This window comes from Brassica rapa, chromosome A06 (assembly GCF_000309985.2).
Source record: "Brassica rapa cultivar Chiifu-401-42 chromosome A06, CAAS_Brap_v3.01, whole genome shotgun sequence".
Lineage (NCBI taxonomy): Eukaryota > Viridiplantae > Streptophyta > Magnoliopsida > Brassicales > Brassicaceae > Brassica > Brassica rapa.
In genome coordinates, this window is record NC_024800.2 from 28,987,853 (window position 1) to 29,000,270 (window position 12,418).

The 12,418-nt window shown below is 41.3% G+C and overlaps 2 protein-coding genes and 1 pseudogene across 4 annotated transcripts; 2 read left to right on the forward strand and 1 right to left on the reverse strand.

Annotated features, from left to right (window-relative positions):
• Positions 1 to 93: 93 nt before the first annotated feature.
• Positions 94 to 2,533, forward strand: LOC103828082 (transcription factor VIP1). Of its 3 annotated transcripts, XM_033273685.1 has the most exons (6): positions 94 to 260; positions 301 to 384; positions 495 to 1,468; positions 1,545 to 1,677; positions 1,755 to 1,839; positions 2,008 to 2,391. In XM_033273685.1, exons 3-6 carry the CDS (start codon positions 558 to 560, stop codon positions 2,217 to 2,219), a joined length of 1,341 nt encoding a protein of 446 aa, XP_033129576.1. In that variant the 5' UTR covers positions 94 to 260; positions 301 to 384; positions 495 to 557; the 3' UTR covers positions 2,220 to 2,391. The 3 variants fall into 3 exon arrangements, with proteins under 3 accessions (XP_033129576.1, XP_009101923.2, XP_033129575.1); XM_009103675.3 differs by having other exon boundaries at positions 94 to 384; positions 2,008 to 2,533; XM_033273684.1 differs by having other exon boundaries at positions 94 to 385; positions 462 to 1,468.
• Positions 2,534 to 3,719: 1,186 nt separating this feature from the next.
• Positions 3,720 to 10,685, forward strand: LOC103828133 (annotated as a pseudogene).
• Positions 10,424 to 11,200, reverse strand: LOC103828083 (auxin-responsive protein SAUR50). Its single transcript, XM_009103676.3, has one exon. It carries the CDS (start codon positions 11,042 to 11,044, stop codon positions 10,730 to 10,732), a length of 315 nt encoding a protein of 104 aa, XP_009101924.1. The 5' UTR covers positions 11,045 to 11,200; the 3' UTR covers positions 10,424 to 10,729.
• Positions 11,201 to 12,418: the final 1,218 nt, after the last annotated feature.

Consider the following 12,418-nt stretch of genomic DNA (forward strand, 5'->3'; position numbering starts at 1 on the left):
GTGGTAAATTCACGCGTCGTGTAGGGTGTTTGTTTATAAATATAAATAAATTTTTACTCACTCAGGACATCCGTGTCGTCTTTTTAGTCTCATCACTTCTTGCTCGCTCTCTCTCTCGTGTCCAAAAAGTCGTTGTCTTTTTCGTTTTTTTATTTAACCATCTTATCGAGAAAATTAAAGGGAGAGAAAATCGCGGAGGGAGAGAAAAAAGAAATAGGCCCTCCTGTGATTTCCCAATTTTCTAGAGAGAGAGAGAGAGAGAGAGAGAGAGAGAAGACTAGATAGGTTCAAGAGAGAGAGAGAAAAGAGGAGTCTTTAATTCGAGGTACTCGCCATTTGCGCCATTGATTGATTGAATCTCAAGCTAAGTGCGTTGAAGTTGAGGTAAACCCACTTGCATTTCGCTCTTTCAAAGCTCTCTCATTTTGACGATTCATAAATCTTGTTGTTTGGTGATGATAGCTTTTTAAAAAGCTAGCTTGATCTTGTTTTAGGGTATTCGGAGTGGTGAAATTTGACTGCATTAGCCGTTCGGATCTTGAAGAAGAAGAATTGAAATGGGAGATACAGACACTGATATGATCCACAGACACCATTCTTCAATTCCCAAACAGAAGCATCAGCAGCAGCAGGAACTAAACCCGAATAATCTCATCCGCTCATCAGCATCTCAATTCTCCAGTGAGAGTGGCATTTCCAAACGAGTGGGGGTTCCCCCGACATCTCCCTACTCTCAGATCCAGATTCTCAACCCTGGACCTACTACTACTACTAGTCACTCACGGTCAATGTCACAGCCTTGCTCTTTCTTCTCCTTGGATTCATTGCCTCCCTTGAGCCCTTCTCCCTTCCTCGACGATCGACTTACCAACAACCCTTCTTCCTTGTTGCCTCCCTTCACCTCTTCTTCTAGAGCCGACAGTCTACCTCCCAGAAAATCTCACCGGCGCTCCAACAGCGATATCCCCACCGGCTTAACTTCCAACCCTTTCGTCAAGAAGGAAGACATGGATGATCTCTTCTCTGCCTACATGAATCTCGACAACATTGATGCCCTCAACTCCTCCGAGAATCTTTCTCGGGATGATATGGAGAGCAGCAGAGCGAGCGGCACCAAGACTAATAGTGACACTGAGGGAGAAACCAGCAGTGTCAATGGCGATCATAACAACAATAACTTGAAGAGAAGAGCCGGTGGAGGAGACATTGCTCCTTCCTCCAGACATTACAGGAGTGTTTCTGTCGACAGTTGTTTCATCGACAAGCTCTCTTTTCCTGATGACTCCCTCAAGCCGCCTCCTTCTCCTGGGACCACTAGGAAAGTTTCCCCCACCAATTCGGTTGACGCTGCTCCAGCATTTAGCATCGAGTTTAACAACGGCGAGTTCACTGCAGCTGAGATGAAGAAGATCATGGCCAATGATAAACTTGCTGACATGGCCATCTCTGACCCTAAGCGTGTCAAAAGGTTTTTTTTTTTTTTTTAATTTTGTGACCCTCGGGGTTTCCTCAATTTTGATTCTCTCTCTTCTTTTTTGGGTCAGAATCTTGGCGAACCGTCAGAGTGCAGCGCGGTCAAAGGAGAGGAAGATGCGGTACATAGTGGAATTGGAACACAAGGTGCAGACTCTTCAGACCGAGGCTACTACTTTGTCTGCTCAGCTCACCCTTTTGCAGGTGCCTTTTAGTCTACATTTTGTTATAACACCCAGCGCCTAGATTAGTTTGTTTTTTAACCATCTTAGTTGATACAGAGAGATATGATGGGGCTGACAAACCAGAACAATGAGCTCAAGTTTCGTCTTCAATCAATGGAGCAGCAAGCAAGACTTCGCGATGGTAATAATGCATTTCTCTTGAATTTTATATCAATGGATCTTACTCATCATATGTCAGTTTCTTTATTCTTGAAGCTTAGTAAGAACAACTACTAACTAGATCACATTATGTTTGAAAAATCTCCAATCTATGTGTGAGATCAATGATTGTTTTTCTTTTCCGTGGCAGCTCTGAACGAAGCATTGAATGGGGAAGTCCAGCGACTGAAACTGGCAATTGGTGAGAGCAGCCACAGTAACGAAGCTGACAGATCAAAGATGCAATCACTCAACGCAGAGATGTTCCAGCAACTCAACATCAGCCAGTTAAGACAGCAGCAGCCCCAGTCTCAGTCTCTGCAGAATGGAACCGTGTCGACAAAACCTGAATCGAATGAATAGAGCTGGGAGGTGGGGCTGGCTGGATCAAAGAATTGGAGTCTTTAGTTTTTTTTTCTTTCTTTCTAAGTTGCATATCAATCAGTTAAACATCATATATCTATCTATTTTATGTGCAGAGTCTGTTGAATTTACATATATATCATTAAGTCCAAGAAGTTATAATTTTACAGTATCATTATCTTAGAAAACAATTAAAATTCAATTTATGATTAGATAAAATATGGTTGTAATGGAGATTGAGCATCAGACAGAGAGATTCTCTGTTTGTTGATGTTTTGAAGTTGCGTTTTATTGAGTTTTGATTTTTGTCTCTATATGTTGTTTGGTCTCCTATATCTTTGCATGTGTCTGGTAGTGGTAGACGTTAAATACAAAAAAAGAGAAATGCTGGTTGATGATGAATCAAATCGCAAAAAAAAAACACAAGAGAATTGGCCACCCTGTGTTCACCAATGTAACTACTCACAGGGTAGGGATTGGTATCTCTCAAGCTCACTATAACTTTTCTTTTACTCAAAATACACTCAAATGTGTAAGAGTATCAAATCAATCAAGTTTAGATACAAGTTACAAGGTCTAAAACGAGAAATCACTTCCGATCCTTGACAGTGTGAACACTATGAGCTAAGTGTCGACTCTCATTCTCTTGCAACTCACTCACTCAGTCACTCTCTCCCCTCTGTAAATCGTAGGTTGAAGATGAAGATGACACAACAACCATTTGGACCATTATAACCGAATTCGGTTATATACAAGTTGCTGGCTCAGTTGGCAAACTTTCTGACCCAAGCCAAAAAAAATCAGCTGAGATGTGAGGCCCATTACAAGATTCGGCCCACTCCCGTGTTTGACTGAATCGATTCACAACTGGGTGCGTATAGCTTTCTTCTACTTCATTCGGCCTTCTTAGTTTGGAATGTATATGAATGAGCAGGTCAAGGTGCGGATACCGGAATTGCTGCTTGGAAAGGTTCCGGAAGGCTTCACGTTTTCCCCCAGCACACAAATCGTTTTAAAATACTATTAAATTTGACCATCATAGTTTCTAACATAAGTAAGCGGATTGATTCAAATCTTGTATAAATTACTTATGTTTCATCAAACTTTTGAATGTGAAATTTTTTCTCTAACACATTCTCTGGAGATAATAGTGTTTATAACCACTTTTCTAGACCGGATTAATAGGATAGGATTTGGATCTACTCTGATACCATGTTAAATTGAGATTTATTATAGATTTTTAACTTAAATTAATGATTATGAACTGATTTAAATTCTTTATATATTATTTATATCTCATCCAAACTTTAGATGTGGATCTTTTCTCCAACAAATATAGCATAATGTTCTATTATAATATATATATATATATAACTTTCAGATGAAAATTGGTATGAACCCAAAGATATCTTATTGAGAGATAAGAGTAAAACAACAGTTGTATGTAGGCGAAAAAACCAAAAAGGTATGTGCGTCAGGAAGAGTAGTTGCTATCATATACGAATTGTGGCTCGTAGAGAAGAACGAAAAGAGAGAAGTGCATTCAATTTGTTAACCTAAAATGCATATATATATATATATATTAATATCATATATATATAGGACCCCAACTTATAATTACTAGAGACAAACATGCTTGAGAACAAAAGAAGAAGAAGATCTAAATTTAGGGTTTATGAGCGGCGAAACTAGGGTTTTGGCGATAGGGGAACCTAGGGTTCACAAATCTGGGGATCAGGATGCGACCATGATGGACGTGGGGGAGAGGGCGAGACCACCAGGAGACCCACCAGATGCAGTGCCGTCGTGGGTATCTAAGGTGGTGGATACGACGGAGGGGGGTATGCCGATACCAGAGAGATTGATTGACGATTCCTTTGTTCAGGAAAGACTCCGTGTAGAATTCCCTAACGGAGAGGATGGGGAACCATCTATCACGATCGGGTCAGAGGTGTTGGAAGCAATGAATGGGATGTGGAAGCAGTGTATGATCGTGAAGGTGTTAGGGAGGAATGTCGCGATTGCTGCCTTGAATAGGAAGTTACGAGAATTATGGAGTCCGAAGGGAGCAATGTACGTAATGGACTTGCCCAGACAGTTCTTTATGGTTCGTTTTGAGAAGGAGGAGGAGTATTTGGCGGCGCTGTCAGGAGGACCATGGAGGATCTTTGGCAGCTACCTGATGGTAAGAGCTTGGTCGCCGGAATTCGATCCTCTGAGAGATGAGATCGTTACCACTCCGGTTTGGATTAGGTTAACAAATATCCCTGTGAACTTTTATCACAGATCGATCCTTATGGGGATTGCTAAGGGATTAGGAAAACCAATACGTGTGGATCTGACGACGCTGAACTTTGAAAGAGCTCGGTTTGCAAGGATTTGTGTAGAAGTGAATCTTGCAAAACCGTTGAAAGGGACAGTACTAATTAATGGAGAGAGGTACTTTGTAGCCTATGAGGGTCTATCTGAAATCTGCTCTAGGTGTGGAATTTACGGACACCTGGTTCATGGATGCCCAAGAACAGTTGCAGAGAGAATTGCTAATCTACAAGTAACAACGGAGAAAACGGTCACTAAACAAGCCATACCAAGACAGGATGATGGATTTATCCAAGTACGGGGTTCGAAAAGAGGAATGCAGATACCTCGGGTAGTGAATGTCACAGGTGAATCTAGCGGAGAAGCTAATAATAGTCTCAGAGAGATCCCGAGACTGAGAGCCACGGAGAATATCGAGGTGTCGAATAAGTATGGTAGTTTGGAGGAAGCTATGAATATGGAAGAATCGACGATGGATAAAGTGTCAGGTGAGGGGAACAAGGAGAACCAGGACATGAATATCCAGCTTAAGAAGGGGAAGGGAGTCTTGTTAGATAAGGAAGCTTTAATTTTTAGAGGGAAAGCGACTGAACTAACTATCTCGAAGGGGGTGAGCAAGGAGAGAGGGGTTGGAAACAAGAAAATGACGGAGGGAGGAAGAGGAAGGCCCAAGAAGTTAAATAATAGGCCCGTCAGAGGTTTGGTATTTGGCCCAACGAAAGGAGAAATTAGCCTTTCAGAGTCGGGGAAAAGATTGAGGGTGGAGAATATTGATGCTGGAAGATCCACTGGAGAGTTCCGGGAAAGCTTGGTGGAGGCCAGAGCTGTAACTGAGCCGTTGAAATTGATAGATGAAGAATTGGAGAATCCAATGGAGAGTATCATCAGCGAGATGGCTCGAAGAGAGACTGATGCACAGCCGCACTCGCAAGGAGATGGAAGCATCTTGTCTCTTGCATGACAGATTGCCCCGGTAGTTCGTGTTTACCTTAACGCAGAAACAATGATAAATTGCTTATTTTGGAATTGCCGGGGGGCGAATAAACCCAACTTCAGAAGATCTATTAGATACATTTTGAAGAAGTTCAATACGGATTTTCTGGCATTATTCGAGACTCATGCGAGTGGAGATAGAGCGACGAGAATATGTCACAGTTTGGGGTTTGATAACTCTTTTCGGATAGACGCTATTGGTCAAAGTGGAGGTATTTGGCTTTTGTGGAGGGATCAAGTTGGAGAGATTACGATTTTGGAATCGTCAGATCAGTATGTGCACGCTAAGGTGGAAATTGGGACGGAGGTTATGCACCTCGTTGCAGTTTATGCTGCACCTACAGTCAGTCGCAGGAGTGGACTTTGGGGGCAGTTGAAACGGGTGCTGGAGAACATCGACGAGCCGGTGATGGTTGGTGGAGATTTTAATACTATCTTGAGGCTAGATGAGAGGACCGGGGGAAATGGTAGACTCTCACCAGATTCACTGGCCTTTGGAGATTGGATAAATGAGTTAGCTTTGGTGGATATGGGTTTTCGAGGAAACACGTTTACATGGAGAAGAGGGAAAGAGACGCAGAACTTTGTGGCAAAGCGTCTGGATAGAGTTTTCTGCAATGCTCAGGCGAGAGTAAGATGGCAGGAGGCAGTAGTGTCCCATCTTCCGTTTCTAGCATCAGATCATGCACCAGTCTATGTGCAGCTGGAACCAGAGAAGAGAGGAGATCCGAGGAGAAGACCTTTTAGATTTGAGGCTGCGTGGCTTAAGCATGAAGGCTTTAAAGAGCTCCTCGCAGCATCCTGGAACGGGGACATAAGCACACCGGCTGCATTGGTATCTCTGAAGGAGAAACTTAAGAAATGGAATAAGGAGATTTTTGGTAATGTGATGAAGCGTAAAGAGAAGCTTCTAGGGGAGATCAAGGATATACAGGAGAAACTGGAACAGAATCCAAGAGATGATCTTCTGTTGAGGGAGTCTGTTCTTCAAAAAGAACTTGATGTTGCCTTGGAGCAAGAGGAGGTGTTATGGTATCAGAAGTCGCGGGAGAAATGGGTAGTCCTGGGAGATCGGAACACTAAGTACTATCATACGAGTACAATTGTCAGGCGCAAGAGGAACAGAATAGAGATGCTGAGAGATGAGGATGGTCGCTGGATAGACCAATCGGAGGAACTAGAGAAGCTGGCCATAAGTTATTATAAGAGGCTGTACTCAACGGAGGATCTGAATCTTGACACGAGGAAGCTTCCCCAACAAGGCTTTACTGGTTTTACTAGAGAAGAAGTGCAGATCTTGGATGAACCTTTCTCGGAGGTGGAGATTGAAGCTTCAGTTAAATCCATGGGAAAGTTTAAGGCTCCAGGGCCAGATGGATTTCAACCTGTGTTCTATCAGGACTCATGGGAGGTAGTAGGGGCGTCAGTAACTCGCTTTGGGCTGGAGTTCTTTGAGTCTGGGGTTCTTACGGAAGGCATGAATGATGCGCTGGTGGTGCTGATACCGAAAGTCCTTAAACCCGAAAGGATTATGCAGTTCAGACCGATTAGCTTGTGCAATGTTTTGTTCAAGATCATAACAAAGACAATGGTGTTGAGACTGAAGAAGCTCATGTCAAAGCTCATTGGCCCATCACAAGCTAGCTTTATACCTGGCCGGCTGAGCTCGGATAACATTGTTATTGTCCAGGAAGCTGTACATTCTATGAGGAGGAAAAAAGGACGAAGAGGATGGATGCTCCTAAAGCTGGATCTTGAGAAAGCATACGACCGTATCAGATGGGATTTTCTGGAAGATACTCTTAACGCAGCGAGACTACCTCCAGTTTGGATAAAGTGGATTATGGAATGTGTGACAAATCCTGGTATGAGCTTATTGTGGAATGGAGAAAGAACGGAAGCGTTTAAACCTCAACGGGGACTGCGTCAGGGTGATCCCTTGTCGCCGTACTTGTTCGTGTTATGTATGGAGAGATTGTGTCACCAGATCGAATTTGCGGTGGCTAAGGAAGACTGGAAACCTATCAAGTTGTCGAGGGGTGGACCGGCCTTGTCACATATATGTTTTGCGGATGATCTGATCTTATTTGCGGAGGCCTCAGTATCGCAAGTTCGAGTAATTCGTAAGGTCTTGGAGAATTTTTGTGAAGCTTCTGGGCAGAAGGTGAGTCTAGAAAAATCAGTCATCTTCTTCTCTGAGAATGTCCATAGAGATCTAGCAACTTTGATCAGTAATGAGAGTGGTATTAAGGGTACTAAAGAGCTAGGAAAATACTTGGGAATGCCGGTGTTGCAGAAAAAGATTAATAAGGAGACTTTTGGTGAGGTGGTGGAGAAAGTTTCTTCCAAGCTGGCTGGTTGGAAGAGAAAATTCTTGAGTTTAGCGGGAAGAATAACACTCACTAAGTCTGTCATCTCATCTATCCCAGTTCATACTATGAGCACGATCGCTCTGCCAGCATCAACGCTAGGTCAACTGGACAAAATTGCGCGATCCTTCATATGGGGAAGTAGTGAAGGGAATCGGAAACAACACTTGATTGCTTGGGAGAAAATTTGTACACCAAAGAGAGAAGGTGGGCTCGGTATCAGAAAAGCGAAAGAAATGAATGTCGCCCTTCTAGGAAAACTTGGATGGAGACTGTTGAATACACATGATGCGCTATGGGTTAGGATCCTGCAGAAGAAGTTTCGCGTAGGTGAGCTGTATGATCCATGTTGGATGGTAAGTAGGGGGAATTGGTCACCGACTTGGAGGAGCTTGATACTGGGGATCCGAGAGGTGGTTGTTCCGGGAACATGTTGGATTCTGGGGGATGGGCGACGGGTCCGGTTTTGGAGGGATAACTGGCTGCTGGATCAACCTTTATATGAGTTAAGCACAGCTGATATACCAGAGGAAATTATCGAGGCAAAGGCTCGGGACCTATGGCAACATGGAACAGGGTGGTTAACACAGCTAATGGAGCCGTACATGTCAACACATAATAGCCTGAGACTGGCTTCAGTAGTGATTGATGAGGTTACGGGTGCGCGTGATAGAATGTCGTGGAGCGGAAGTAATGATGGTCAATTCTCAGTCAAGTCAGCTTACACTTTCTTGACGAAAAATGTAGTACCACGACAGAATATGGAAGCTCTATATCGCAGGGTGTGGAGGGTTGCGGTTCCAGAACGTACCCGAGTCTTTCTATGGCTGGTGTCTCACCAAGTCATCATGACGAATATGGAACGGAAGCGGAGGCACTTGAGTGATAGCAGTGTCTGCCTGTTGTGTAAAAACGGAGATGAAACAATCCTACATGTGCTGAGAGACTGCCCGGCAGCTGCAGGTTTGTGGCTTAGAATTGTTACCCCTAGTAGGAGACAGCGTTTCTTTGAATTACCTCTACTAGAATGGCTGTATGAGAACCTTGCGAGTGATAGCTCAGTTAGTGGAGACCAGTGGCCAACGCTATTTGCTCTTACGGTGTGGTGGTGTTGGAAGTGGCGTTGTGGGTATGTGTTTGGTGAAGTAGGGAAGTGTCGGGACAGAGTAGAATTTGTGAGAGACAAGGCCAAGGAAGTACTAGCTGCATATAAGAATTTGCGGGTTCACTCTCCTGGTGGGTTAAGGGTAGAGAAGCAAATTGCGTGGCATCGACCTGAAAGTAATTGGGTTAAGTTGAACACGGACGGAGCAGCTAGAGGGAACCCGGGGCTGGCCACTGCAGGTGGGGTGGTGCGTGATGAATATGGTACGTGGAGAGGGGGATTTGCGATTAATATTGGCATTTGCTCAGCTCCTTTGGCGGAATTGTGGGGAGTGTACTATGGTTTATGCATAGCATGGGATCGGGGCTTTCGACGAGTGGAGGTGGAAGTGGACTCGGAGTGTGTGGTGGGCTTTCTTCAGACAGGGATTCAAGATTCTCATCCTCTGTCCTTCCTAGTACGTTTGTGCTATGGCTTCATATCAAGAGACTGGTTAGTCAAATTTTCTCACGTGTATAGGGAGGCTAATCATCTAGCAGATGGGTTAGCTAACTATGCGTTTTCTTTACCGTTTGGTTTGCATTACTTTGAAGTGATTCCAGAGCCTGTTGCTCATGTGTTTTTAGATGATTGTAATGGTGTGTCAAGAACTAGGCAAATTTGCCTGTGATTGGGTTTTATTGTTTTTGAATAAATAGTAGGAGACATTGTCTCCTGCATCCTACCAAAAAAAAAAAAACATGCTTGTGCTTCGCCTAAAGAAGTAATCCACTCATAATCTGTGTGCGTACTATACTTTTATAGTCAAAACACAAAGTCGCAATATAAACCTAATTTAGAAAGGGAAAAAACAATTGCTTAGAGTGTTTTTTTTTTTAAATTTAGTAATGCATTGTAATGCATGCATTTAAGCTTTGCGTATTGAGTTGTCTATGACACTCTTTAGTGTTACGGGTGGGATCGATTTATTTGTTGTTTCTCGTGGATAATAGATTGTAATCTATTTGTATAATGTTCAGATGTTTTTAATAAGTATGATTCTCTATGTAGAGAAGAGAATCGGATGGAAATTTTATTTATACATTACTCGAATACAAACTTACTCATACCCGTGATCGTGAACAAAACCTAAAAAAGAAGGCTCATACAAAGATCAAACAATTCTAATTAGTTTCAAATTAAGAACTCGAACGTTCATAAGATTCGAACCCAAAAAAATGTTGGTCAATATTCAACTTGCAGTCGTCAATGTTGGTCAATAAGCGCAAATCACCACTTTTCAACAAATATAAGCATATAAAACGATTCGAGAAATCAAATCAGATTTATATAACATACATAAATAATAAATGATAGATGAATACCACTATTTCATATCGATTTGTCCCCTTTTGTGTTGTTTGCTTTTACATTATAAGTGAGATAGCAATTTTTATTAAAAGGACTCATTACATCTCTGAATTTTTTAGATGAAACAAAAATACAAGCCACCACTTCATAAAAAACATCAATATTCTATCGAATACGAACCCCATTTAGGGCGACCTAACGAACTAAAACCCCCCATATTTACATGATCCGTGTAGAGAATGATCTTCTACATGTGGATCTTACAGGTATTTAGTCCAGAAAAATAAAACATTTGGATAGCAAATCTTTATCCAAAGGCAAAAAAAAAAAGAAAAAAATCTTAGTCCTCATCATAATGTAAACTCTCTCCAATCTCATCGGATCATGGATGTTAGGGAGAGAAAAACGACTTCTTCACAAGGGATAGTGAGTCCTCCCATGTGGTGGAAACCGAACTCTTCCTCTGCTTGTTGAAGTAGGATCAGAAATTCGGGATGAGACAAGAAGGTGATTGGTACGATGTACCTCGTACGATTTTCCCCTACGTAAACCGGAAAATGTCCCTTTGGTACATCAAGAGGGAGACCTTCCTCGTCGTAGCATTGTTTCTTGCCTAAGCTCGAGCATCTCTTTATGATTTGCTTTAGCATCGCTGTTTGTGTTAGCTTCGAAGATCTCTTTGCCGCCATTATTTTACCTTTAGTGTTTAGTTTTTTGATGAGAGTCGGGGAGTGAGGAGAGAGTTTGAAGGAGAAAGGAGAGTTGTTTAGTGAGAAAGAGGTGGCGAAAGGGGGTTATTTATGGAGGACGAGGATGAGGATAGGATGCTAAGCAATAGTTATTTTAATTTCTTTTTGATTATCTCATACAGATTTTATATTAATATATGATCAAATGATTATCAATAATCTAAAATTTTGGTTAGTGCCGTCTTCTAAGACTCTTCCAAAATAATTATACATTCCGAATGAAAAATTCAGCAAAACAGCTAATCGTTCGTGCCTCAACTGGATAAATTCACTTATTTTGAGTGAATTATCATATATATATGAAGTATAGAAAAATGGAAATCACAAAAATGTGAATTTAGAGCAGCTTTCTCTAAGAAGTATGAGGAAATTTATTTGTTTTAAATATTAGTAAAAATATTCCAATATTAACTAGTAATATATTGTAACGTTATATATAATATAGTTTTGGATATAGAGTTTTATTTTTAAGGAGGAGAAGAAAAGCAGGAAGAGTGATACAGAGACGCATGTGACAGTGTGGGATCCAAACCCATTGCGATTAAATTTCATTGTTGGTCCTCCCCAAGACACCATGGTCCCTCCTCTCTCTCTCTTTCATTAGTTATCATCATAAACAAGAAAAAAATCAATGTGGTAACTATATTTCATAACTACGTACGAAGAGGTATGTGAATATGTACTATAAGTACAAGTTGTATGTACTCCTTAGTCTGTTTGGTTAAATGTTTACTTAATTAATCACCTCTAGTTTACATATGATAACTTTTGTTGGTAATCTTCAACGGTCGTGGGTATTCTGAGTTTCTGACTAATCACAAACTAGCAGCCACAATGTAAACTCTTAAGTTGATTGTGTACACCAGCATTACTATATCACCGGACTATAATACAGATCTACTAGAAACAAAAATTTAATGTCTCTTGATCTTTTTTACCTAAAATATGTAGGCTAATCACGCGATTTGAAAGTACCACATATGTTTTGCAATAGGTTTTAATATATAGGACCTAATGGTAGACAAATTTCTAGATTCACAACTGTCATGTGATGAACTCCAAAAACAACCAAAAATGTAACAAATAGAAATAAATATAATTTTAGTCATAGAAATTACAAAACTATTTGATTAATTACAGCCATTTGGTTACAAAATATCTATTTAAGAGAACACATTGTAACAAATGCATACAGAAAATTACAAAAAATGAATACGCTTGACTCTTGTCTGCAAGTGACCGTATTTGCTTACAATACTTATTGACCATGTTCGATATATAGTTATATGCTTATAGACAATGGGCATTTATTAG